The 27,591-nt window shown below is 34.2% G+C and overlaps 1 protein-coding gene across 1 annotated transcript in view; it reads left to right on the top strand.

Moving 5' to 3' along the window:
• The first annotated feature begins 3,895 nt into the window (after positions 1-3,895).
• Positions 3,896-27,591, top strand: part of LOC128857252 (rhophilin-2-A) — a 98,622-nt gene continuing 74,926 nt past the window's right edge. Inside the window, exon 1 of the mRNA XM_054092922.1 lies at positions 3,896-6,369. Within this exon, the coding sequence (XP_053948897.1) occupies positions 6,334-6,369 (36 nt within the window). The 5' untranslated portion in view covers positions 3,896-6,333. The remainder of the gene's footprint in view (positions 6,370-27,591) is intronic.

The raw sequence follows: 27,591 nt of genomic DNA, 5'->3' as shown, positions 1-27,591 counted from the left end.
CCCTCTGTGCGATCCTTCTGGCGCTCCAAGTTCCTAAGTAACGACAGGTGGGCATTCCTACTATTTAGGACTGGTAGTGGCAGGCTAATCCTACCCTGTTAGAAATCAAAATGGCTAATCTACCCTGTTAGAATTAAAGTGGACTAAACAAGGAAAACAAAAAAATTTTTTTTTAAAGTTTCAAAACTATTTAAGTCATATAAATTTTCATATCATTTAATATTTTTCATAATTCTAAAAGGTTGGGCATAAGTCCCTGCAAACTAATTAACACGTCTTGTTGTTGTCTCACTACAGGGGCGCCACCAATTTATGTAGACATTATCAGCCATTTAAATTTTTTTGTTATTTGACAGATGACCTATGAAGATTCGACGTGTTTTGATGCACTACTCAGCAATGCTTCGCCGGTTGGAAAAAGCATGGGAAAGTATAATCCCTCTTTAAAGGTGGCACGATAGATACTGACGAAAGAATATAAATATGTATTTTTTAAGAAAAAAAGTAATTCTTCTTTGCACTGTGACTTGCGATTTTCCGCTTTTCTCTTACTGCATGTCCACTGTGCCCCAACACAACAAAGCACATGTGGATTTGTATAAACTCTCGACACTTCACGCAGTTATGTTTTCTTCCACTTCTCCTTTCAAAGCAACTGCAAACGATAAGCGGCGATTCGTGATTGCGGATCACTAACAGTGCTTTAATTGTTGGGCTTGCGTTGTTGGTGTTGTTGCATATGTTTTCATGTACATATTTACAATGTGTGCTTGTTTACGATGCGTTAATTTGGCGCTTAAACTGAGTTTGAGTTGTAATTTTTCACATTTCTCTGTGACCGTCACTTTTGCTGCTGCTGCTGCTGGCTGAGGCACTCGCGCGGCACCCTTCCAAAGTGTGTTTTTGTTAGTTTGATTTTCTATAAAACTTATGTGAATACGTGTGCTTAATTACCAAACAGCAAAAAAAAAAAAAACAAAAAACCAAATTTATTTATGCTCTGATTACATTACACTTGTACTGTTAAGTATGATTTTAAAACTGATTTTTGTTTGCGGTGTTTTCGGCATTTTTGACTTCGGCTATTCAAGGTGCAAATTCACTGCATGCGGTCGTATTTTAAAGTCATGCCATGTTTTGGTGCCTTTTTGTGGATTTAGTGTGAAGTGAGTTTGATCTTTTGTTTGCGCTTTTTATTTTACTCAGATTTCCATTTGTTTAGGTTTTTGTTTTGTTTGGTTTGTTTTGTTTGACTAACTGGGTGTGTTGTAATAACCCTGGTGAGGAGGGATGCGCTTGTGGAACTGAAAATTTCATTAAAACTATAATTTGCATATACAAAACAGGAAATTAGAAATGCATTTTGCTTTGAAGTATTACGTTAGGCTACGTAGGGTGTGTTCACTTTAGTTGCTCTCACTTTACAAAATCAATTTAAATGATAATACCAAATATTTAGCTACGGAGACTGGCAAAACTTTATGGTGCAGGTATAGGCATAGTTGATATCACCAGGTTACATAAAAAGTTGATCAAAATGCAGTTTAATGTGAGTCTAAAACTTACACTAGTTTACAGCCAAAGAAGAACCAAGAGATAGACCATCAGATATTTTTGTAAAATCGGACGCTGAGTCTGAAATCGGTGATTTATTTTGCTTTTGTTTAAATAATTCGCCCTTTCTGCGTGTATGATCGAGCTTCTCCTCTTCTTGTGCATGTTTCTTGATGTTGTTCCACAAATTGAGGGACAACATGGGATGATTAATTTTGCGCCACCTTGTATTTTCAAATAATAAGAAAATAATTTAAATTAAATAGTTTAATAGTAGCTTAGTACCAATTTCATGAAATGCTACCGTTATAACCAATACTTAAAAGGGGTATTCTGGTCTAGAAATTTGAAAAAATCGATTTTTTTGCATATTTTCAAAGTTTAGATCTTCAAAAATATGCCCCTCATCGGATGTTTCAAAATTCGAATTTATTTTCGTATCGAATTTATTTTTGTATCCCACACAACCGGTCGATTTAAAAATCGCTCATTGCTCTGTGAAAACCGTATTCTAGGGATCAAAATAAAAACTTTGCCGAAGGAACCATGCCTCTAAAACGAATTCTGATGCCCCCCAATTTGGGTCGAAAGAAAAATCCCACTTTGACCCACTTAGAGTGCTCCAATCGAGTCCAAATGTGTGACCGACCCCCACTAACTTTGGACGGCCGATTCACCCATGCCAGTGGCACACCCCCTGGAACTCGCCTGGGGGGTTCCCCAAATAATCATTTCAAAATATCACCATTTTTGGCCTTTACATGAGAAAAGAAACTAAAAAGTTCGACCCAAATTGGGAGACATCAGAATTCGTTTTAGAGGTATGGTTCCTTCGTCAAAGTTTCTTATTTTGATCCCTAGAATACGATTTTCACAGAGCAATGGGCGATTTTTTTGCCTCCCCACAAATTGTCCCGGCCTAATACATATACCTATGTATATATGTACTTTATACTTCCATAATATATACCTGCAAATACATCGCCGATTAATCTAGAGTGAGTAGTAAATATTGTGATCTAAGTTATTCTATTGGAATTGTTGCTCAATTGTTGCACTTCGAACGCGATTTTCTCAAAACTCCTTTTTTTGAGATGGCCGTCATAATATCTCAAGTTCTACTTGACCGATCGCTTTGAAGTTTGATAAGAATTTTTTATTACACATCTGTTTATCGCGCCTGCCTCGGATTTTGAAAAATTTAAGTTTGAAGTATTTTTAAAAAATTTGAAAAGGTAAAAACAGAGGGTAAAAACATTTTTTTTCAAGTTGACGGCATTTTGTGAATTTTTTTTCTATTTTGATTTGGCGTAATACGATAGCGACATCCTAACTTATGAAGAATTTTTTTTTAACTTGTTTCTTTTAGATCACTACAAGGTTTGGTATCATGTCAACCATGGATCATCTTTTTTTATGTAGTCCCTCTCCGCCGGCCTGTAGTTCCACAATTAAAATTTTTTTTTTTATACATTTCCAATATTTATAAAAACCATAAAAAAATGGATAGTAAAAATGTTTTTCATTTCTTAGTTTTAAAAATACCTAAAATTAATTGCACCTAAAACTAAATTAAAAACTAATTAATTAATTTCAGCTCCTTCGGTGAACTTAAAAGTAACAAAAAAACTAACTTTTAACATTTTTAAGTTTGCTGTTTACTATGCACATCTCCCTTGGAATAATAAATATTATATTTACATATGTATTGTACATAAGTACAATTGTATATTCCTGCTCATGCACAGGAGGCTGCATCAGATCTGCTCGCTTTGAGATTTGTTCCACTTGATTGCCGCTCTTAATTTGTTTTCTTTCAGCGCCGTGCTAAGAATTTGTATCGCAACAAATTTAGAAACATAAATAACTGCCATGATTTATTTGGACAAAAACGCTGCTAATGAACGTAAAAGGCAACAATCGATAACCACCTACAGCGCCATTAAACCAAAGACTTAAGTAGCGAACTCGAAATGTAAAATCAAAAATAAAAGGCTTGGACAAAGAACGAAATAAAAAATACAAATATATAAATGAACTTAAACACTGAACCAGATATGTGAAATATAAATAAAGAGTAATAAAATAGAAGTTTGAGATAAAGATAATCGCATTATATGTAAATTCGTGGAGAAACTTAGAAGAAGTTCTTATGTAAATATTTAAATGAAAAGAGAAGAATGCAATGCAATGACAGGGGGCTGTAACTTAAATTTATGCTCACTGTTTGAAATATTTGCTAACTAACAGGCTGATTTAATAGCTTTTAAAGCCTAAAGCAATTTTTGCATCTATACAAATAGTCGACCTGCCATCAATGCCTTATGAAATTTTATGAAAATTTTTTTGATTGTTTATATACGAGATTTATTCATTAAATAACAAGCCAACATTAAATTGATGTGGATAGCTAGTTACTGTGGTATTTGAGGCAATAACCTCGCCCACAAATGTTGTAAAGTTGCTCTGGGTACACCGTATTTGTAACCAGCTTTCATGCTATAGACTCGTCTTCTTGTGTCTCTGTCTGTGAGACCTTGCTTTGTTGCACTGTGTCGAGGTTTATCTTTTTTCCGAAGTCCTCGATGTATCTCTTTACCGCGTTTCAGCTGTCCTCGCGTTCGAGCAATTTGCTAATTATGTTGCTCGGCGCGATGTTGCCAAAAATGGAATTTACAATTGATTAAAATAAGCTCTAGTAGCTAATGGAACAGTTTAAGACTAGTTGTTGACTGTATTTCCAGTTAATTGATTTCCTCAGCATGACCATAACATTTTCAAGTTCTTAGCATTATTGGTGGTGAGATGAAGAACAATAAAAGTGGGGATAAAAGTGCAACAAATGCCGTCATGATGTTGCAATTCTACCGCCTATCATTTACCAAGCTATCACTAGACCTGCTTGTATAGCCTTATTGCACTGGATTATTTTTTATCAGTTTATTTATTTTTTATTTGTTGTTTTTTGTTTCCTAAATGCTTGGCTTTTGTAATCAGGCTTTCGTGTTGCAATGCTGTGCCGTTTGACCATAGAAGCAGCCAACAGCAAACAGCCAGCAGCGAACAGCGTTAATGCAATGTCATCACTGACGCGCCAACACGCCAACACGCCTCAACAAATATGCCACTTATAGTAGAATACCAACAAACAAACACGCACACACTCACACACATACAAAGAAGCTATGATAGCAATAATAATAAAACATAAAATAACTGCCGGCATCATTCTTGCTTGGCTGTACTTCAGCTAAGAACCGGAAAAAGAACGCAACGGTGCGACTGACTGACTAACTGACTGGTGGGGGCATTACATGAGTGTGGCTGCAATACAGCAACAACAGCAGTAATAACAGCAGCAGCAGCAAATAAAACACACAAAAGTAACAAACGCCACGCGCCTGCGCCGCATCATGATGTAAGCCTAAACGCTGGGAAAGTAAGCAACTAAATGCCTCAAATGGCATTTGGCCGATGGTGGTTTCCACCGCCATCGCTACTCAAAGATAATTACTTCTTTAGCGCCGACGATTTTCGAGTGCCGGCTTGCACGCAGGCGCAATGTTGCTCGCTTAGGAGTACTGTTGTTGTTGTTGCAGCAGTATTTGTTGTTGTCGTTTCTGATTGCCGCTCTTGGCATTGATTTGGTTAGTGGCTAAGCTTTTTGTTTGTGCACGATTTATGTTTACATTGGAACTAACAAGCAAACGAAGAAGAACAAGGAGGACAAGGAGGAGAAGAAGTAGAAAATGAAGAAACTGAAATTGAAGTAATATAAAATGAGTAGCATAACAAACGGCGCATAGATAAATGAAGCACCGAATACTAAAAATTAATAAGCAAGAAAAAGAAAGGAGATGAACAAACGGTCCATTGATGATGACTTTCTTCTTCTGTTCTCAGCGCCAACAATACCAATACTAAAGCACGCATTTAGATACATACAAATGTATGTACGTATGCATCTATTATCTATCCATGCATTCCCATTCGTTCCCAACTCAATGCAGGTGATTAATGTGTGAGCGTTGCCTCTTCACTGCCAAGCTAGCCGCTCGCTTAGTCGAACTCACTCCGCCAAGAATGATTCTCAATTCGACTTTTGAGCCGCCTGGACGTAACATTTGTGTTGTGCGCATCACATTTTGCATCTCATCAACTCCGAATTGTTTTGGCTAGTGTAATATAATATAAAGAAATAAATTTAAATATTTCATCCAAAGCTCAGTCATAACAGCCAGGAGGCCAATCAAGTTGATGCGTGTGTGTAATTTAAGTAATACAATAATTTATATGCCGTGATTATTTTAATTTCGTGTTTTTGCGATTTGCATTTGCAAGATTAACTGCATTTATGCAGCTGTAATAGTGCAGTTCAATTGACAGTAAATACGGTAAGTGAGCAGCAGGCAGTGACCGTAGTCCGCAGCGTCTGTATGCAGCGGAAACAATGGCGGCAATGAAGTCAGTTACATTGTTGCATATCGCCGTGAATACACTACGATGCCATACAATATAAAAGTAGCATTTATGCTGTGTGTTAGTACAATATATTAACGGTTTTGTCACAGCGGATATCGTGGAAAAAGTGTTGTGTGAAGTAAAGTTCGTTTCTTAAGTCTTTTGTTGGCAGTGATGTGACAAGTGGGAAAATTTACTCAATAATGAGTGCTCAGTAATATTGTAGTTTACGCGTTCCATTACAACACAGTGATAGTTGAATTATTGTGCATAAAGTGACTTGTTTTCATTGCATTTGGCAGCGATAGTAATTTAGAAATGGATATGGATTACATACTCAAATTGGAGCAAATGGTAAGCAACAATTTATGGCTTGGCTATTAAGAAATTAAATCAATTATAACTATTTAAGCGCATAAGGTGAAAAAACTAACTGCATAGTACAAATTGGCGTTAAACTAATCGCGCTATCAGAAGATTTCTAATGTTTACGTCAATCATATTTGGTACTTGTGGACCAGATGGTGGCAGTATACAAACAGTCAGGCGATGGAGTGCGTATAGATGATTCCAATGGGTCTCTACCCAACAAGTTTCCAGGCAGAAATTCATGTCATTGAGATATGTGTGAGTGAATTTCTCTGTAGGAAAATGAGAGGAACTCACATTTACATACCTTCAGATAGTCAGGCGGCTTTGAAAGCCCTTCTATCAACTTGATAAATCACCTCAAAAATAGTACAATCATGTGCCTGAATCTTCTTAACATGCTAGCGAACTTTAACACATTATTATTGGGTTGGGTTCCTGGACGCAAAGGACACTAGGGAATTGAAATAGTGGATCATCTAGCTAAAAAAGGGGTAAACATGCCCCTAATTGGTCCTGAACCTTTCTGTGGACTTACCAAAGGCAACATACGCGAACTTCTTAGGAGGTAGGAAGTGAAGAAGTTCGTTGAACAATGGCGAAACTCCTTAGGTTAGCAACAAGCGAAACAATTCCTAACGCCACACAGAGGAATTTCTGAGAAGCTACTTTCACTCAGCAGAGTAGATTTAAGACTTTTAACTGGTTTTTTACAGGTCACTGCAGCCTGAGGTATCACTTAAATAAAATTGGTTTTTCTGAGACCATCGTCTGCCGATTTTGTGAGATCAACACTGGAAATTCAGAACACATTCTTTGTAAATGTCCTGCACTAGGCAGAAAACGGCTACAGCATCTTAGTGGTATTGCCATACCTCCATATAAGCCATGGAACAATAAACCCCAGAATGTGCTGAAGTTTTTAAAAGGCCTTAAAATATCGGGTACCTCAGGAGGCTTTGCACAATAGATCTATTGGGGTCGTAGGGCGCAGGAGCCTAAAAATAATAAATAATATAGGCATTTCGATCTTTTTCTTCACATCACTCAAACTAATTGGGTATTTTGTGTTTTATTTAGTACAAAAGTTTAAAAAAAATTAAATGGATAATTAATTTTGTGCCACCTTGCATAAGGTGAGTCCGCCTTTCGGACGGCTGATTTGACTTCCCTAGAATTTTTTTTGTCCTTGTTCACTCCACTCGGGAGCATAAGGCCTCGACAAGACTCAGTCTTGCGTTGGTTTTATTAATCTATTTGCTTTCTGACAGGGTAGGTGATTAGCCTACCGCTACCAGTGCCCACTTGTCGTTGCTTAGGAGTAACGCCTTCTTACTGCTTGAAGCGTCATCTGTGTGTCACATTTTTCTGGCAAAAGGATCACACAGATGGTTGAGGACTTCGATAAATTTGGTGTGTCTGCGCTATTACCGCGATTGCCCGCTTCCTCTTGCTGGCGCCACTGATGCAATGTGTAACTGTGTCTTTTTTCTTTGTTTTTTGCTTATTTTAGCAGCCACAATGCAAGTAATGCGCTGACTTTTGTGTGGGAGTAAGGATTGGAAGGACAAGGTTGTTGGGGTTAAGCTTTTGTGTTTTTTGTAATTGAAGCTAGTAAAGTAGGAAAGTTTGGAAAAGTGCGAAGACCCCACAGCCTCTGGGATGGCAGGCTAGTGCACTTACGCTAGACTTCCCTAGAATACATTTGATACATTTTCGGGCTTTTTAATGGGGATCTATGATTTTGAGTAAGTCCCTCCATTTGTGGAACAACATCAAGACGCACACCACAAATAGAAGGAGGAGCTCGGCCAAACACCTAACAGAAGTGTACGCGACAATTATTTATTTTTTATTTTTTTTATGATTTTGAGTTTCAAGATTAAATTTGCCAGAAAATTTCTTTGTTACCCAATCCATAATTTTATGGATTTAAGATTTTAAAATTTTGGAAACAAACCGTTTAAGGTTTATATATTTTCAGAAAAAAACTATTTTTGCGTTGCAGCTCTTCATTCCGATAGATCTCTCGTTACTCTCTCATCATCATCAAATTTACAGGACAATTAAGGGAAACAATTTTCGACAACCAACTAGAATTTTGAGCCACTTCAAACTTGCATATCAATATACTAAAATTTAATGGACCATTAATCTGATTTAAATTTGTTACTTGTGAATTAGGCAGTTACATTGTGCAAACAGACAATCAATGGAGTGCGTAAAGGTTAAAATAAAGATTATCAAGTAGAAATTATTCTACCACGTGAGATGATCGTATAAAAAATTATATTCTAAAAACTATTTTTCTTTATAAGTTACCCGATTTTTGGAGGCACTTTAATATCAGTGCAGCTCACGTAAGTCTTAATATTTCCGTTGGTATTTGCTGTCTTTTCTTTTTTGCTTTCATGAACTCAAATTTGCTTTCAGAAAAACAATTAAATTAGCTACATTATTTAGTGAATTTCTGAGTTCCATTCTCCTCCTGTCACACCATTGTCGTGAAGCTTGCAAAAAAATATTTATCTACGTATTGTGACAAACACAAAAATCTATAAATTCTACTTACCAAGTAATTTACAAAAATTACTGTGACCTCGTTTACGAAAATGGTTGGAAATCATTTAAGTTTGTGTCTGCTACGTAGCTGACATTTAAATAAAAACTCTCCGCAAAAAACGAAACAAATATTAAACAAAAAAATTACAACCCTCAATAGCTATTTTTGCTCTGCAGTAGAAAATCACTTTGAAAATTCTTGAAATCGCCAATTATCCACGCTGTTAAAGCAACTAACAATAGGCCATTAGATACAGCAGCCAATTGTCGAAACAACAAGAAAAGAACTCAAATATATGTTGGGTGTTTTTTTATACAAATATGCGTAGCCCACAAAGTTAATGAATGGCAAGTGCATATGCACATACATATGTACATACGCGCATGGGGGCACAGCACAATTTTAGAAGTGACAGTGGCTGAAAGTACTACGCAATTCTGCACATGCGCACAGGTGTACTCTCCCACCACTTGCGACATGCCTTGCTTATACTCATGCCTGCGTGTGTGTGTGTGTGGGAAGTGGGTCTTTTGTTTTCACTCTTATGCACGCAAAATAAAAATCTTTCATTGAAATTCTTGGCAATATTACAGTTCTTAAATATTTGCGTTGGCGTTTTTGGTTCTAATTGTTAACAAGCCTTAATTGTGCGATTCACTGATTCAGAAGCAGTGAATTTAATGGCCATAAAGGCTGCCCATACAAATAAATATGAGTTTCCAAAAATTAACAATTGCTTCGAAAACTGCAAATTCACTGTAAACAAGTTGAAATTTTATTATGAAATATATTTTGTATGCAAAAGTATCTAAGCAAGCAAGCTGATTATTGGAGATTGTTTTGAAAAAACCAAATTATGTGTTGGAAATTTTCGTGGATTTGTACATTAATCAATTGCATGACGCCGTGACGGTACAGCGCCTTTAAGATTAAAATTCAATGATGAAATTTTGTCTATCCGCAAAAAGTTGGGTTACATTTTAGAGGCAAATTCTAAGCTCTCATTTAAGCATAACTAAAATGAAAATCAGAAACTTCAAAATAAAAATTAAAAAGTCAAAAATTTTGAAAACTGAAAAATTTTAAAAAAATATCAAAAAATTTGAAATTCAAAATAAGTTTCAAAAAATAAAAATCAAAAACTTACAAAATTACAAAATTATGAAAAGTTTTAAATTCGGAAAACAAACTGGGCATTTTTATGATATTAAAAAAAAAACTAATAAAAGCCAATTTGTTTGGAACGAAAAAATCAAAAAAAAAAAAGTAAAATCTCTCTCTCTTTGTAATGTGAAAAAATTGAGCCAAAGGTTTAGTAATTTAAAAAAAATATTTAAAAATTAAAAATTCTGAACGTTAAAAAAAAATTTAAAAAAAATTTCGAAATGTTAAAAAATTAGAAAAACAATCTAAAATTTCAAAATTAAAAAATATAAAGAAACCAAAAGTTTGGAAATTTAAAATAATTTAATATACAAAAAAATTAAAAGTTCTGAAGTTTAAGATAAGTTCCAAAAAAATAAAAATTTTGAAATTTCAAATATATTAAAAAAAAAATTTTCAAAAATCTTGAAATTTCAAAACAACTATAAATTTTCCAAATTTTACAGAAATCGTAAAAAATTAATGAAAGATCACAGATTTCGTAATTTGAAAATTTCTAAATTGAACAAAAGGTTTAGAGATTTAAAAAAAATTTAAGAAATATTAAAAGTTCTGAAACTTAATATAAAAAAATTGCAAAAAATAAAAATTTAAAATTTCGGTATCGCAAACAAATTACAAGAAAAATCTAAACTTTCGAAATTTGAAAAAATTAAAAAAAAAAACAAAATTTTGAAATTAAAAAAAAAAAATTACGAAAAAATTAAAAGTTCTGAAGTTTAAGATAAGTTTCTAACAACAATAACAAATTTCGAAATTTAAAAGAAGAAATTACGAAAATTCCAAAAAGAAATCAAATTCTGAAATTTTAAAAAAAGTTAGAAATTCCAAAATTTTAGAAACAAAGATTATAAATAACCGAAAAATTTGAAATTTAACACAAATTACAAAAAACCACAAAAATTCCGAAATCAAAAAGAAAATTATAAAAAAATCAAAACTTGTGAAATTTAAGATAAGTTACAAAAAAATTGAAATTTCAAAGTTTGAAATATTGGAAGGTTGAATTAGTTTTAAAGGTTTTTTTCGAAGATTTGGGGCTTTATTGTGAAAAAACGGTACAAAATATTTTATTTGAAGTATTGGCCATCGCTAGCTACAACTTTCGCCCATCTTTCGGGCAATTTCCGGATACCGTTTCTTCAAAATTCTGGCCGCTGCTTGGCTATCCATGACTCAACCCATATTTTGGTAGCCTCGTACGAGGAGAACCGCTGGTCCGCCAAATCGAGACTCATATGCCGGAACAAATGATAATTGGAGGGAGCTATGTCTGGACTATACGGCGGGTGGGGTAACACTTCCCAGCCAAGCGTTCCAAGGTATTTTTTGACAGGTTGAGCAACATGCGGCCGAGCGTTGTCATGTTGCAAAATAACCTTGTCGTGCCTTTTTACCGTTTCCGGCCGTTTTTCTTTCAATGCCCGGCTTAAACGCATCAATTGCAGTCGGCAACGATCCCCCGTGATTGTTTCGCCCGGTTGGAGCAGCTCAAAATATACGACGCCGACCTGATCCCACCAAATGCAGAGCATGATTTTCTTGTCGTGAATATTCTGCTTGGCCGTCGACGTTGATGCGTGGCCGGGCAAACCCCATGATTTTTTGCGTTTTGGGTTATCGTAGTGGATCCATTTTTCGTCGCCAGTCACCACCCGATGCAAAAAACCCTTCCAATTTTGTCGCTCGATCAGCAATTCGCACGTAAAAAATCGCCGTTCGACGTCGCGCAGCTTCAACTCGTACGGGACCCAATGTCCTTGCTTTTGGATCATTTCCATCGCTTTTAGACGCTTGCAAACGGTTGATTTATCAACGCCCAATGATTCAGCAAGCTCTTCCTCGTTTACCAATTCCCCCAATTCCGCGTCCTCGAACTTTTTGGGCTGGCCAAGACGCTCCTTGTCTTCGGTGTGAAAATCACCACTTTTGAATCGTCGAAACCAGTACTCACATGTTGAAATCGACGGAGTATGGTCTGGGTAGGCCTCCTGCAGCAATTCACGGGCTTGGGCTGTATTTTTTTTCAAATTGAAGCAGAAAAGCAAAGCTTCCCGCAAATTGCGTTTCGACGGCACGAAAGTTGACATACTCGGAGCACGAAAACACTGCGTTGTTTATACTTCAGCGAAATGACAGATACTGATAAACAAAGCCTAGGGATGAGGCTTTGTCATGAATATATATTCAGTATTGCCAACGCGATAAAGTGATAAATAGCGCCATCTGTGTGTCACCTTTAAAACTAATTCAACCTCCCATATATTAAAAAATTTTGATAAAAATTACAAAAAACTAAAATTTCGAAATTTCAAAAAAAATACAAAATATCAAAATTTTCAAAATTTTCAAAATTGAGCCCAAAAAACCAAAATTTTGAAATTTGAAAAAAATTGAAATTCCGAAATCTAAAAAAAAATAATAAGTAATCAAAAATTTCGAAGTTTAAAACAAATTACAAAAAAACATAAATTTGAAGTTTGAAAATTTTACAAAAAAAGTTTTCAACTTCAAATTTTGAAACAAATTTCAAAAAAAAAATTAGAAATTTCAAAAAAGTTATTAAACAATCCAAAATTTCAAAACTCCAAATAATTTAAAAAAATATTTAAAAAAGTTGAAACTTAAAATTGCAATTATTGATAACAGACTTGGATTACTTCACATAAAATGCCCTTACACCACCGGTTATATTTTTCTTTTTCTTATTTTGCCCTTACACCAGCCGTTTTATTTTTATTTTTTAAAGCTCAAATAATAATAGAATTGTTAAATAAGCAAAAACAATTTATTTATAATAAAATTTGTCTTTTGTTTCTTATAAGACAAAATTTTCTAAGCTGATGCTGTTTATCTGCTCGATGGCGCTCATCGTACAGTAGAACCAATTTTCATTTTTTAATCTTATGATTGATTCCATTTCACAATTTTAATCAAAGCTCATCATCGACCTTTGTTGTTTTGTCTTTTTTCAACATTGAAAAATTATCCAATATTTCCATATATCCATTTGCTTAAGTAGCTTCTTCGGTAGTAAGAATATTTTCATAAGCGCTTTTTATACTCATTTGATTCTTTTGTAAAAATATTTAAAAAATATTACCGTAACTGCACCCGATTCTTAACAAAAAGTGCTTTACTGTTATATACGGTAGAATGGCAGTAGCATCTTTTTCTTAATTGAATATTCATTTCCTCTCCTAAAAGAAAATTAATGACAGATATTTTCTTTCATTTATTGTTTTGATTTTTAAGAATTCCTTATCAACACGCTTAACGTTTCACTTCATATACAACGCCTTAGAATTGCCTCTATTACAATCGAGACAATCGAGTTCGTTGCTTAAGTCTTTCAATTGCTCACACCCTTCCATTCATTGGCTGCGTAGTCAATAATTAAACTAAACACATACATTTTTTTCTTTCGCAATATCCACGGATATTTGAATAATTCCACCCGAATAGTTTACCGTTGCGCCACCACAACAATAAATTCCTCAACATACGAGGCGTAAAGGCGCGATCACACACAAGCCCGTGTTATGCAGCATTCGCCAGTAAGGCGCATATGATGGAAAAGTTGTTGTTGTTATTGTCGTTGAGGCAGCATGTCGTGCGCATGCAACACTGTAGCTATCATTCTTATTGCCGTTGCGCCTGTTTAGCTGTACATGTCAGCTGTGGCGCAAACGCAATTGCTACTTATACATACTTAGGTATGTGTACATACATATATTTATGAATTATCACAGACATACGTACATGCATACATATTTATACATGAGCATTCGAATGTCTATCGCTGTATATTTGCGCTGTGTGCCAGCATTCTGCCGCTATGCGCTCATTTGGATTTCCAGCTGTGTGCTTGCAACTCTGTGTTTACATACCGATTCCACAGCCACTGCAATGGGGGCTATTGCTGATAAAATAGCGCGACAGCAACAGCAACAGCAGCAACTACCACAACTATTAGCTGTCAGCCACTTGCAAGTGGCATCCAAGTGACCTACATAATTTTCTAAACTTAATGCTAGCAATGAAATTCGCTAAATAAATACTTTACGACAAGATAGGCACACATACATGGGCGTGTAAGTGTGTGTGTGTGCATGTATGCATTTGAAAATTTGTTAAGAGCTTTGTGTGCTTGTGGCACAGTAGAGGAAACCTATGCAATTGTGTGTGTGTACGGTAAGCAAATGACAATCGCATGAAATTGTCCGAAGCGGAATTTTTCTTATAAAAAATTTCTAGTTCCTTTGCTGCAATAATATTTTAGCGCAAATTTTTTATAAACTTTTGTTGAATGTAGCAACGAAGCCACACTTCAAATTTCGAGTTCAAAAGAGTGTTTTTGATTCTGCTTTTTCTGAGAAAATTAAAAAAAAATTAAAAAAAAAATTTGGAAATTTGAAAAAAATTCAAAAGATTGAAATTTGAAACTTCTTAAAGAAAATAACAAATTTGGAAAAAAATTAGGAAACAAATCTAAAATTTTGAAACCTTAAATAAAAAGAAAAATTCGAAATTTGAAAAAAGTTTCAAAATTTGAGAAAATTACAAATGAAAAGACAAACTTTCGAAATGTGATAAAAGTCAAAGATTTAAAAACATGAGAATAATTGAGAAAAATCGAAAAAATAAAAAATTCCGAAAAATGGAAAAAAAGAAAAGGTAAAAAACAAAAACTTAAAATGTTGAAACTTGAAAAAAAAATAAAAAATTTCGAAATCTGAAAAAAGTTTCAAAATTTAAGAAAATTACAAAAAAAAACTCAAATTTCGAAATTAAAACAAAATAACAAAAAATTTTGAAATTCAGCAAAAGTCAAAGGTTTAAAAACAAAACAATGAAAGTCTAAAATTTTCAAACTTGAAAAAAAAATAAAAAATTCCGAAATTTGAAAAAAGTTGCAAAATTTGGGAAATGCACAAATGAAAAACTGAAACTTCGAAATTTGAAAAAATGTTAAAAGTTTAAAAATTTGAGAAAATTCCAACAGATGCTTTCCATTTCAATTCAAAAGGGCTATTCGGGACATGTTCTTCGATTTCGATGTAACTCAAATATGTTTTGGGCGAAAAAAAAAATACGTGTCTCATTATTTTGACCAGAGAGCAACATATTTCAGTTACATCGAAATCGAAGAACATTACCCGAATAGCCCGTTTGAATTGAAATGGAAAGCATCAACAAACAAAAAATTTCGAAATTAAAAGAATAACTACAAGAATAACAAAAAAAACTTGAAACTCGAAAAAAGTCAAAAGGTTAAAAAAACATACAAAAAACTCCAAAATTTTTAAATAAAATTTAAAAAAAAAATAAAAAAATTCGAAAAGTGAAAAAAGTTTAAAGTTTCAAAATTTGAGAAAATTACAGAAAAAAACCAAATATTTCGAAATTTTTTAAAGTTTACAAAAAAAAAATTATAAAAATTTACCAAAAAAATGTCTCTGATCCGGTTTTCAGTACATAAGAACATGAGGGAAATGAAATCGCTGATGAGCTTGCCAGGAAGAAGTCGACAGAATTCATCTCAGACGTCTCCAATACGATCATCATCATTCCTCTGACTGTTGTTAAAGGGAAACCGCACAACTTATTTCTCAGGAATGCACAGTTCAGATGGAGTTCTAGGGACTCAACGCCATTCAAGTGCCAAACTTTTAGCTGTGCTTACCGGTCAATAGACGTAAAAGCTGGGTTAACCATTTAATCCCCATTGCAGAAGCTGTGGCGACCTTTCAGAGATGGAGACTGTTGAGCACTTTCTCTGTAAATGTCTGAGTTTAACTGCTAGGCGATTAAGGTGACTGGATGCTCCCTTCTTCGACAGCCTGGGGCAGTTGTGCAACCTAAATCCTAACAACCTTCTCATTTACATCAACAGCTCTGATTGACTGTAGATATCTGCGTGTTGGAGGCCTCTTAATGGTACCAAAACGGCAATTTATTGCTACTTGGGGAGTGCCGGAGTGGAACTTGAACCATTTCACCTCAACTTTTTCACTTCAACCACCTACCTGCCATACAATAGTTATACATAGTTTTTATTATACTCATCAGTATAGTTTTTATTATACTGTTTAGTAGTCTCGTAACATACACCATAAATTTTGCCAAATTTTATCAAAATATTTGAAAATTTTATTTTTCCCTAATTTTTATTCCATATGTTAAGTGTACATTGTTATCAAAAGTCACATACAAAATGTATATATCAATGTATACAGTAAATAGTAAATAGCTAACATATTTCGCTAACAGCGCTGCTGCTTTACTTGTCGCATAACAGCTACCAACATACTGTTCCTGCTTCGTCTAAAAGACCGGTTGCTGTTAGAGCCTCTGTTGCCAACAGTAGCATCTGTTGATCCCATGCTGTTGCGAACATTTACATGTGGATAAGTATTTGTAATGTAAAGCAGTGATGCAGCAGCATTTTCCTGAGCTCGTGACTAGGTATTTGAAAATTTTTATATATTTTTTTTTTGTTTTTACATATTTCAACTAACATACAAGTGCGCAACTGCAACTATTTATTTACTTGTAGATTTCCATGCGAGTATAACATATGTACATAGCAACAAAGCGGCATCAACAATTTCACTATTTTTCGAACATCAAGAAAAATTTTGTTAACAGTATTCAAACATGACTTACCCTGTAGAGGAATCCTATACTTGAATTATTACTATACTTGAAATTGTGGATCTGCCAGAATGATAGTTCTAACTACAGGTAGTCCCCTACTAGTGACAACATTACTAGTTTTTTACGTAACAGTAGTAGTGCTGAAATCTTACTACTTCTGTTTTCCTGCAGGTTATGCATATATCTCTCAGTATTTGCATGTGTATGTGTGCTTTATCTTCCTTGTTTTTATTCTCATAGCGCCATCAAGTTTTCTAGTTTCCTCAACGCTAAACAACATAACGTTTATTCTTGATTCTTGAAGTGGGTCACTCAGTCACTATGGCAATGATGTGACTAAATATTTTAACAAATCTATGTATGTATGTACATGTGTTCGTACATAGCTTGTTCAGTATTTGTGTTGTGTCGGCACCAGTGGCACTTTTACAGTTGCACAAACATACGAGATTTTATACATACAAAGTTAGTAGGTATGTAAAAACTTACAGCTGCGAACTTTATGCAAGCAAATACGGAAATTCTGGATTTCGGTATTTTGATTTATATACGAAAAGCATCCCCGTAAATTTTGTCTACAAAAAAAGTTGTTAGTTTACAACCGACGTAGAAGTTGAACGACAAGTTTTGGCGCATTAAGAATTTTAGTATATTAATATAGAATGTTCGTAAATTTGTAAGTTGTAAAGCAACTTTAGCTACAGCAAATTTTGTAGCAAAATGTGATTTTTTTGGGGGAGGTTAAATGTTAGCCGCTATGAAGTAGAATTGCATAGATATGTATGTATATGATTCGTATGTTGCATATCAGCATATTCTGGGTACTAGTAGTTGCGTAATAAAGTGGCTTGTTTTTGGTCATTAATAAGTTTGTACGTATGCTACCAAAAATTAGGAGCTTTACGCCGCGCCAATGCTTGTTTGTCTATATTAGAGCAAAATGTTGCATGTATAGGTGGCTTTCAATAATAACCAGTACCCCAAGGCTGCCGAAATTTTCATTGGTGTCTCAATGGTTAACAAATCAACACCAGTTATTTGAAGGCATTCAAAATGCGAACTAATGAAATTTTATGCATCTTGACAGGATATGCTTTTACGAGTTATTTCATCACGATTAGTTTTGTTCGTATTGTTTTTCTTCTCCCAACTAAAGGGTTTTCCAATAAGAGGTGTTATTTTGATATTCAAAGAAAAATGCTATTTTTTAATATAAATGATCGGATGTTTATTCATTATAAAGAGGAAGGTATGCCGTTAATAGTAGAAAATAACATCAGGAAAATTACCACCACGACCACGCTTACAGGAAAATATCCATTTCATGAAATTTTCCATAACTGAATTGCAAAGTGGCTGTCCTATGTCCTCGATAGTCTCACGAATTCCATCTTTGAGGACTTGAATTGACCCTGGGCTGTTGGCGTAGACCTTTTCTTTCTCGTGGCCCCAAAGAAGGTGTTAAATCACAAGATCTCGGTGGTCAATTGTGATCACCTCTTCGAGAGATAACACGGTCCGGAAACTTTTCTCGTAAAATATCAATGGCTTCTTTGCTTGTGTCGCACGTAGCGCCGTATTGTTGAAAATAAACGTTGTCCAGATTAATACTATCCCATTCCGGCCATAAAAAATCGTTAATCATCTCTCCTGTTTAACACCTAACGCCTGTTATTGGAAAACCCTTTACATCAGATTCTTTTCTACTGAATTCAACGTAGTTTACCCGTCTCATTTTCTTCCTTTCTTTCTCATGTCAGCTCATACGATTTAATAATTTTACATTTAATTTTATCTACTTTTAATAGACCTTTCAATGAAGAAAAACACTGCCCTACCATTACCATCACTACCATCATTTGCCATTTGTATAATTTTTTCTATTCAATGAATATGGCCCAGCTTATCTTAACTCGGTAAACTAAATCGAAGTCTATGTAAAGCTTATGCAGTCTCTGATTAAAGAATAGAAGAAAAATCTATAAATATTTTTGAAAATAGTGTATGCTTCTGGCTTCTTCAGGTACTTCTTTTCACCCAGTCTTGCCATAAGTTCTGTTACAAGTTAAGTTATTAATAGTAAAAGTTATCGCTGTTTGTGTGGAACCCGTTTCTCCAGAAGTCTCTTGCGGTGATCATCAAAAGTCCTTGGAGATTCATCTAAAATCAATTGGACAAGAGAAATTAGTTTTATTAATAGATAATCTTGTACCTGATCAAAGCTTTGCTTTTTTTTTCAAAATTAACAATATGGCGGCCTTAGGAAATATTTTTCAGTTTTTCGAGAAAAAAAACCGATAAAAACATCGAAATTTTTGAACAAAAAATCCTTCGCTCGTGCCTGATTTTTTATGTTATTCAACAGTAGTATAAATTTTATTGAAATCTACCAAACGGTTTTTAAGTTACAGTGATCACCAGTTCAAAAAACTTAGTTTTGAGAAAAACGCATTTAAAGTTTTGCTATCGATTTATGGAGCACCCGAATAATTGTTGAATAACTCAAAAAGTATTTGTCGGATTCACTTCAAATGTATCTTTTTTTTTAATTATACTTTAAGAAAATGCAAAAAAAATCCAATTTTTTGAAAATTTATTTATTTAATTTTAATCTTCACTCGAAATTATCACCATTTGCATTTACGCAAGTCCTCAAACGATTAAGACACTCAGCTATTGCAGCACGCACGGTTTCTATGGACATTGACGTCGCTGCTCGAACCAAAGATTGTTTGAGATAAATTTCTGTGAGGTCTTCGATATTCCACGTTTGTAAATTCTGACCACAAACTGTAGTCCAATGCATTCAGGTCTGGACTTCTAGATGGCCAATCTTCTGCGACTATGAACCCATGAATATTATTTTTTAGCCTCTGCTGGGTGGTTTTCGCTTTATCGGCTGGAGCGGAATCTTGCTGGATGACTCAACGATGTCCATTGAAGATGGGATGGACGTTGTTAAAAGATGATCAGTTCAGCGACGGAAGGCTTTCATGTGAAGATTATCTCTATTAGTCTTAGTATGGATCTAGTCGATAAATTCATTTCCCTGGACCTGATTTTCTGCTTTCTAAGGGGATTTCTGCGAATTGTTTCTCGAACGGCTTTTATGGCTACACTGGTTTGATCCACGCGAAGGCGGCCACTTCTTTTTCTGTATGCCACTTCAGACTTTTGGGAAAAAGGATTGATTGTGCGGTAAACGAACATTCTCGAAATATTAGGTTATTTCAGCAATTCGTAAATCTCTTTTGCACTTTTACCACACTTTGTAAAGCAATAACTGCAATGCGACTTTCCTTAGCTTCTCACTCCATTGTTAACAAGCGAAATTTGCCACGAAACTGAGTATAATTTATGAGTAGACAAAGCAAAAATAAACGAAAATTTTTTTGCGAACTTGCTCTCACCGTATGCATTATAAAATTTATCACAGAATTTTTGGCAAGACTAAGTATATATAAAAATGTTCAAATACACTTCCAAGATGAGATTGCTGAATATCCATAAATGGAGCAAATCCCATTATCATCTACACCGATGTTTCTCTTTCCAAAAACCAATGGCGTAAGGACAAGAAGTTTCTCTGAAGTACTAAATGCCCTCCTTTTGTTTAGACTGCATAAGTTTTGTAGCGTCTTCATTCAGTTTCATATAGCCAAAGTCAGGTATTGAGCTCGACGGTTGAATGAATAGATATCTCACTTATATGAGTTCCACATCATAAGAGCCTGCAGGTTAAGGAGATGATTCTGATTAATTGCTATTGCGCCGATCACTGGATGCATAGTGTTAGAACAAATGGTTTCTATTGATTTCAGGTTTCAGCGTTTGCCTTAACCAGTGCCATCGGATAACTTTTAACTTTCTCACCCACAAGGGCAGAAGGCATGGTAGTTGGCCAATCTAGACAATTTCTCATATTTCTTATATTTTAAGTGCAAATAGATCATCTACAAAATTTCATCAGAAATAGACCAGAATTACTTTTGTCTGCAGCTCATACACTGTGCGGCATGTGCACAGTACATACATATATGAGACGCTTTGTCATTGCGAAAATGCACAAGCAGGTTTGTAGCAGCCTTCCGAGTGCTAACCCTCCTAAAGCAGAACTTTTCCTATCATTTTATGTCTTATGCTCACAGTTAGCAACGAACCAGGGATCAATCGAAATATAGTCACTGGCGTCACTCAATAGGCAACGACGACCGCCATTGCTTAATTTATTTAAAAATATCAACATGTGTGTGTATGTGTATACGCATTGCTCACCTCATTCTGCACCTCAGCATTCCTGTAAACAGCGAATTCTAAAATATTTATAATTGGCTTAATTATATTGTAAATTAAAAATTTGACATAGTCCCACTGCTGTACGTTTTGAATAATTAAAAGGCGAAATAATACCAATTTTCAATATCCAATACAGGTCACCGCAAGCATTGACATATTCGACATACTTTTGTTGCTTAGGTTTCTTTCACAGTGGTTTTTTCTGCAGAGCGCAAAATGCTTAAGCAATAGGTCAACTCAATTCTTTGTTTCAAATTTCTTCGTTCAAAATGATGCTAATGACTTTTACGGCTATTTGTCCGCTATAAAAATTGGATAGGTTTTGTCTGCCGCTGATGTTAATACTTTTATGCCTCAACTATGCATATGTGTGCGTATATTTTGCGCATGAGCAATTTTACACATCACTTTCTACTTTTTTTTATCAGTTAGCAGAATTTTACATAGGGGTTAGCATATTTATGTAGTGGGTCCAATAACAAAACATCCATTAACGGTCGTTGACTTGAAATGAGAGAGCACAACAACGATAAAGGCAAAGCTGAAAATATAAATGTAATTCACTTAGGAAAGACCACAAAATAAACTCATTGATGCTGGAAATATGCAAAACAATTAGGAAGGCTTTTAAAAATTACTTTCACCTATTTTAAATTCGCATTTTTAAATACCCACCAGCCAATCTATGAATTTGTGCAGGAATTGAGGTTAGGGCTGCCATTAAAAGCAATAAGTGGAAATTAATTGACATTCATTTGCTTGAATATTTTTTGTTTATTTCTTTTGTGGTTATGAATATAATTAAAAAATATAAATGGATATTTTTCAGTTTTGCACAAAAGAAGAAGTTTGTTCAGTGACATTGAGATTGAATTTTATTCGCAGTACATTCTGAAATCGGCCATGCATTGTATTTTCAAAAAACAAAAAAAAATAATAATAATAATTTCCATTTGTATGCTAACCTAAATTTGTAATGCACATGTAAACATACAAATATATACATATGGTATTATTCAGTTAGACACCGTGAACTAAAAAAAACATCAATAAAATTTCATAAAAACTTCAAACTTTTCAATCAGAATTTTTAGAAAATGTGCCAATGAAATAAAAAGAATTAAAGCTGCAAGTTTGAAGTGGCTCAAAAAACGTTGATTCTTGAAGATTTTTTTCTTAACTTATCAAACTAGCACTATATCGGTACCCTCAGAAATAAAACATTTCTTGCAATAAAATCAAACCACGAGAAAAAAAAAACCAATTCCCAATCATCCTGCTTACTCATTTTGCTACAAATTTTATTCACCTGCGCAGTTGCAGTCAGCTCATATGTGCATACATATATACATACATACAAATGTATGTAGAAGCACCCGAGTCGTTTATTTATTTGACTTCGTCATGCACTCGCCTCTTTGACAAACCAACCTACAAATACAATTTCTGCATACAGCCACATACTGACCTCTCCCACCAACACTTCACAGCATACTATCTACTTCTATCTACTTATTTAATACTTTCTAACTTCTCTTTAGTATCATCTGCTATTATTTAATGTAAAACTGTTGTTGTTTGTTATTTAACATAAACTTGGATTACTATAATGTTAAAAATAAATTTTAGTTTGCAATAAAGCACAAATGAATTAAGTTGATTTGTATAACTCCGTCGTTTCTGTTCGTTGCAAACGTTTCAAACGTGCTCAAGAAGTTATCACTCCAAAAAACTTATGTGACTGCCCACAAATCTGAGGATAAATAAAATAAAAAAATTGTTTCACGAAATGCAGCTTTTTACTAACGAACTTTTTGATTCAAGTCAGTACTGAAGAACTTTGTGTCGAAATTTCAAGCAAATTTTTACTATTTTATTATTTTTCGGCTTTATGTATTTCCTTAAAAAAAAAAAAAATACAAAAAGTATCTTTGTACTAAGTATGAATAATTAAAATAAACAAAACAATTTTTTTTTATTCGATTTAGTAGATTTTTTATTCACTGAAGAATTTCTTCCTACTCTTAGTCTCCTTAGGCGCACCTGATCTGTTGGTTATTATTATGAGAGGACTTAGTACTGCGACCTGAAAGATCCATTGTGTGCCCTTCATGGATTCAGAGTGTTTCTTTGAGGCCAACTTCCGCAATCAATTTTTGTATTGTATTTGTTTGATTTTATTGAGTTTTATTTCTTTCTATGGTGAAATATATTTACCGTTGGCCTTATTTCGTTCTGCATCAGTGCTGGGCACAATAACAGCGTATGTTTGGCGGTTTCTGATGATCTCTTTGCTGTAGGATACATCAATCCTTTATCCTTCTTTGGTATTTAAAGATTTTCTGAAGATTGTATGGAATGTATTTTGAATTTTTTCTATTGCTCATAAAATAATAATTTTGTCTATAAATAATAAAACAACATAATTAATTTTTATATCCAACATAAATAAAATTAGCTTTATTTATATGAATTTGGTGCAGAGCGTTTATTCCTGCAGCAAAATACTTTGCACCTACTGAAGGTTTTCCTTTTTCCCGAACTTTTTTACTACTGATAGTTTCGACTACACAAAAAAAAAAAGAATTTGACTTTACACTCTCCCATTCCTTCAATAACCTGAGTTACGTATTAAAGCTTGAAATTTATTTTAAGGTCAACCAGTTGAAAGTTTTTGCATAGTAAAAATTTATCTTAAAGCTACTCTTGCCTACCTGAGTTGGCTATCACTAATTTTTACTGTCTTCAGAAAATTCAAATTATCAAACTATATCTTTTGTAAGCGTTTTTTTTTGCTTCAGCATCACTCTAGACACTTGAGTCATAAAATTTAATCCTGCCAAGAGTATTTCTTACAGAGGATTTTTACTATTCTTTTTTTTGTTCCTTTCTAATTCTTAATCACCCATTCTTCCACTTTCTTGTCGCTTAAGTAGAATGATACATTGAATGCCTAATTTTTTCCCCATTTTATTATATTGGCTTATGAACACTCTAAAAATATATTGACTGAAATAGTCGCGCCTTCGCTGCCAACTAATGTGATTTTAATGACTTATGGAGGTATCCATGAATGCTTTCCACTCATTTCTAACGCAGTAGAATGGTTGTTGATGATAATTGCAGTCAAGCTTTTTTCTATATACAGCTTTTTTATGTCTCGTTAATAGAAATTTTTAATATTGTATTTTTTAGCAGAATAGGTAAGTAATGTACGAAGCAGCCATTAAAGTGTGAATAATAAAAGAAAATTTATTTAGTTGGAAAATGTTTGCGAAATTAATAAAAAATATATTGACGATGTGGGAGAAATCTCGTAAAGCACAACTTTATTGTTGGATAATCATGCGCGTACTCAACTTAAAAACTAAGCTTAACATAAACTAGGTTTTGTTATTGCAGATAACTCAATTAACAGATGAATGTAATTATATGAGTAGTAAACAACACTAACAAACGCATGAGTAAAGTGAGAGTCTACCAAATATAGTTAACAGAAGTTAATAGAATGACTAAACATAATGTTAGTCTGTGAGTGAATAGAACACATAAATGTGTATAAGCATATTAAACCAAGTAGGATTGTAATGTAACAACATATTAAATATAACACACAAGCGCAAGCAAACTATGACTTTTTTGACTAAATATAGTTTACATAGGTAAGATTTTTTAGAAGTAAAGGGTGATAGTTTAGAAGTATCGGATTTTAAATTGAAATAAAACAACGAGAATTCAAATTGATGGGCAATTTCTAGTATTTTTTGTAGCACATTCATGACATTTATTTTTTAAAGTTAATCCCTTTCAAATGTTGACCGTAACGGCGCCGTAATTCGGCCATATCCGTAAACACCAATTTCTCTCGAATGACTCGCTGGCGGGCTTTGATCGGTATCTCGTGAATAATGTTATTAATGTTGGCTTCCAAAGCCTCATTCGAAGCTGGTTTATCCACAAAGTATTGGACTTTACATACCCGAGGCGGGAGATAAATTGCTCATCGAAACGATGGCACAGTAAATCCATTGTTTCTATATGGCACGGGCTGTGTGGCAAGTGGCGCCGTCGTATTGGAACCAAAGGCGCGTTGTGGAGATCATGGGCTTCAATATCCGTTCATTCAGCCCAAATACGGCAATTTTGCTTATTGACGTAGCCATTAAACTTAAAATGGATCTCATAGCTGATCGCCATAAGTTGGCCTGAGAGCACGATGAACACTTTTCACTTTTCAGAGCCTCGATTTTCGTAATACAATTGAACGATTTGTAAATGGTGTTGATGCGTAAGTCTTGCCATGCTGAAATGTCAATGAATAGTGAAAAAAAAATTATGTACAGTAGGTTCTGTTTTTATGCGGTAGATACGTTCCGCAAGAAACAGCATAAAAAAAGCTACTAGTTCTATAGTAAAACTATAGATACGTTTCAAATGCTAAAACCGCATAAATCTGGAATAATGTAATAAAATCGCATAAAAAAGGGCACTAGTCCCATATTATAACTATAGATACGTTCCATAGACCGCATGAATCTGAAATAATTAAATAAAATCGCATAAACAAAATATTGTATTTTTGAAAATTATATCTTTATTTAAGAAACGTCAGAATCGAAAAATAAATTTAAGTCAGAAATAGAATCAGACAATACCCACATGTTGCGCATTCGATTAGGATTTGGCGTAAAATCACTTTCGTCACTTGAGGAAATGTACACGTCTGATCTAGATAGGTATGCAGGCGGTTCCATACTTGTAGGGTTAGCATTTCTGATGTAATCTGTGATGAGTTTTTGCTTAGCTGGTTTAGAATCTTGTTTATATGTGCAATTCCCGATAGGTCGACATGCATTTTGTAATTTAAAAAATAAACCGCACTATTTCAAAACCGCATAAAAAAAAGCCGCATAAAAACAGAACCTACTGTATTTAATTTCATAGTAGTCCCGCGTGATCTGTCAAAAATACCCTATTGGAAAATGTACCTACAATCTGATTAAGGTCAGTGAAATGGCGGCCGCTATAGCCGAGTGTGTTGGTGCGTCACTATCCTGGGAAGGTTTTCCGAATTCAATGCCAACTATGAATATAAAACGTTAAATAATACATAGAATATTTTCTCTAAAACCAGTTGTCCTTCGCCAGATTTCCAAGTCCTTTTCTGCCATGAAAAATCTTCTCATGTTCTCAGTAGAACCATTAATTTTTAGAAAAACATTAGGACATGCTGACATGTCATTTTTGGCATCAAGCATCGCTGGTGATAGTCATCTTTGTATCCTCGGTGATTTTAATTTATGTCGCTTTGGTCGTTGGTCCCTACTTAGAAACTCAGCTGCTTTTATGACTTCTAACGTAAATTCTTCACCCGAAATTCATGTCATTGACAGTTTTTTAAGCATTGATTTATGACAAATTAATGGGTTTTCAAATAGCCTTAATAGAATTCCAGATTTAGTATTTATTTCCAATAATATCCACCACACTTTGACGGAAGGTAACTGTTAAACATCTCTTTAACTGATAAAAATCAAGTTCCGCTTTCTCTTGAGTTGGAATTTTACGAATTTTCTGAGGTATCCGATGAGTCTAACATAAAATTCAACTACAACTCGATTTTTCAAGTTTTAACAAAATCCTATTAAGTATTGATTAGGAACCCTTACCTGAAGATGATACCTAAAAATGTTAACTCTAGTTTTCAATTCTTCCAGACCAAGGTCTTTGAGCTGCGCTTGAAGCACATTTCTGTTTAAATATATTATTATAGTAGAAAGTATATAAGACACTTTAGCATACCAAATGGCGAAGATATCTAAAGAATCTGAAAAACTAATTTTGCAAACTGTAGAACAGATCCGGTGGCCCAATGCATTTTTCTAAATTTCAGTGCCATTTAAAGGAAATTTAACTATTTGAACAAGTTCCTATACAGATTTAAATCTTGAATTTTGAAATGAAAATTATTTTGGCATCAATATTATTTCGAACTCGAAGGCCTTTTGGCATTTCATCAAGTCAAAAAAGTCTTGTTCGACACACCAAATTGGCGGTATAGCTCAGCGTCAAATTTTATGAAGGGTGGTTAAGTTTCAAGGGCCGGTATTGATTTTGAATAAAATACAATTTTTTTAGGAAATTATTGTCATTTCTCTTTATTATGATAATATTGGTATGGCTCAATTACGAATAGAACAAAATATCGGCCAAATTACCGCGCGGCCTCGGTGGCACACCTCCATCCGATGGTACAAATTTTCGATGACGCTGAGGCATAATTGAGGTTCTATGCCGTTAAGGTGCCGAATTATCTTTCAAATAACCCCAAAGAAAGAATGCCAACGGCGTCGTTGACGTTTAGGTGTGGTTCACATTCAACATCGGCCCTTGAAATTTAACCACCCTTTAGTTGTATATGTATATATACACATTCACATAAACAAATATTTAGCAGCATAAAAGAAAAATTAAATAAGCATTTGAATGTTTTCTTAACTTTTTTTTTATTTTATCACCAAAAT

The sequence above is a fragment of the Anastrepha ludens genome, chromosome 3 (genome assembly GCF_028408465.1).
Source record: "Anastrepha ludens isolate Willacy chromosome 3, idAnaLude1.1, whole genome shotgun sequence".
NCBI classification, from domain to species: Eukaryota; Metazoa; Arthropoda; class Insecta; order Diptera; family Tephritidae; genus Anastrepha; species Anastrepha ludens.
The sequence above is the reverse complement of the archived record's forward strand: the minus strand, read 5'-3'. Positions and strand labels throughout refer to the sequence as shown.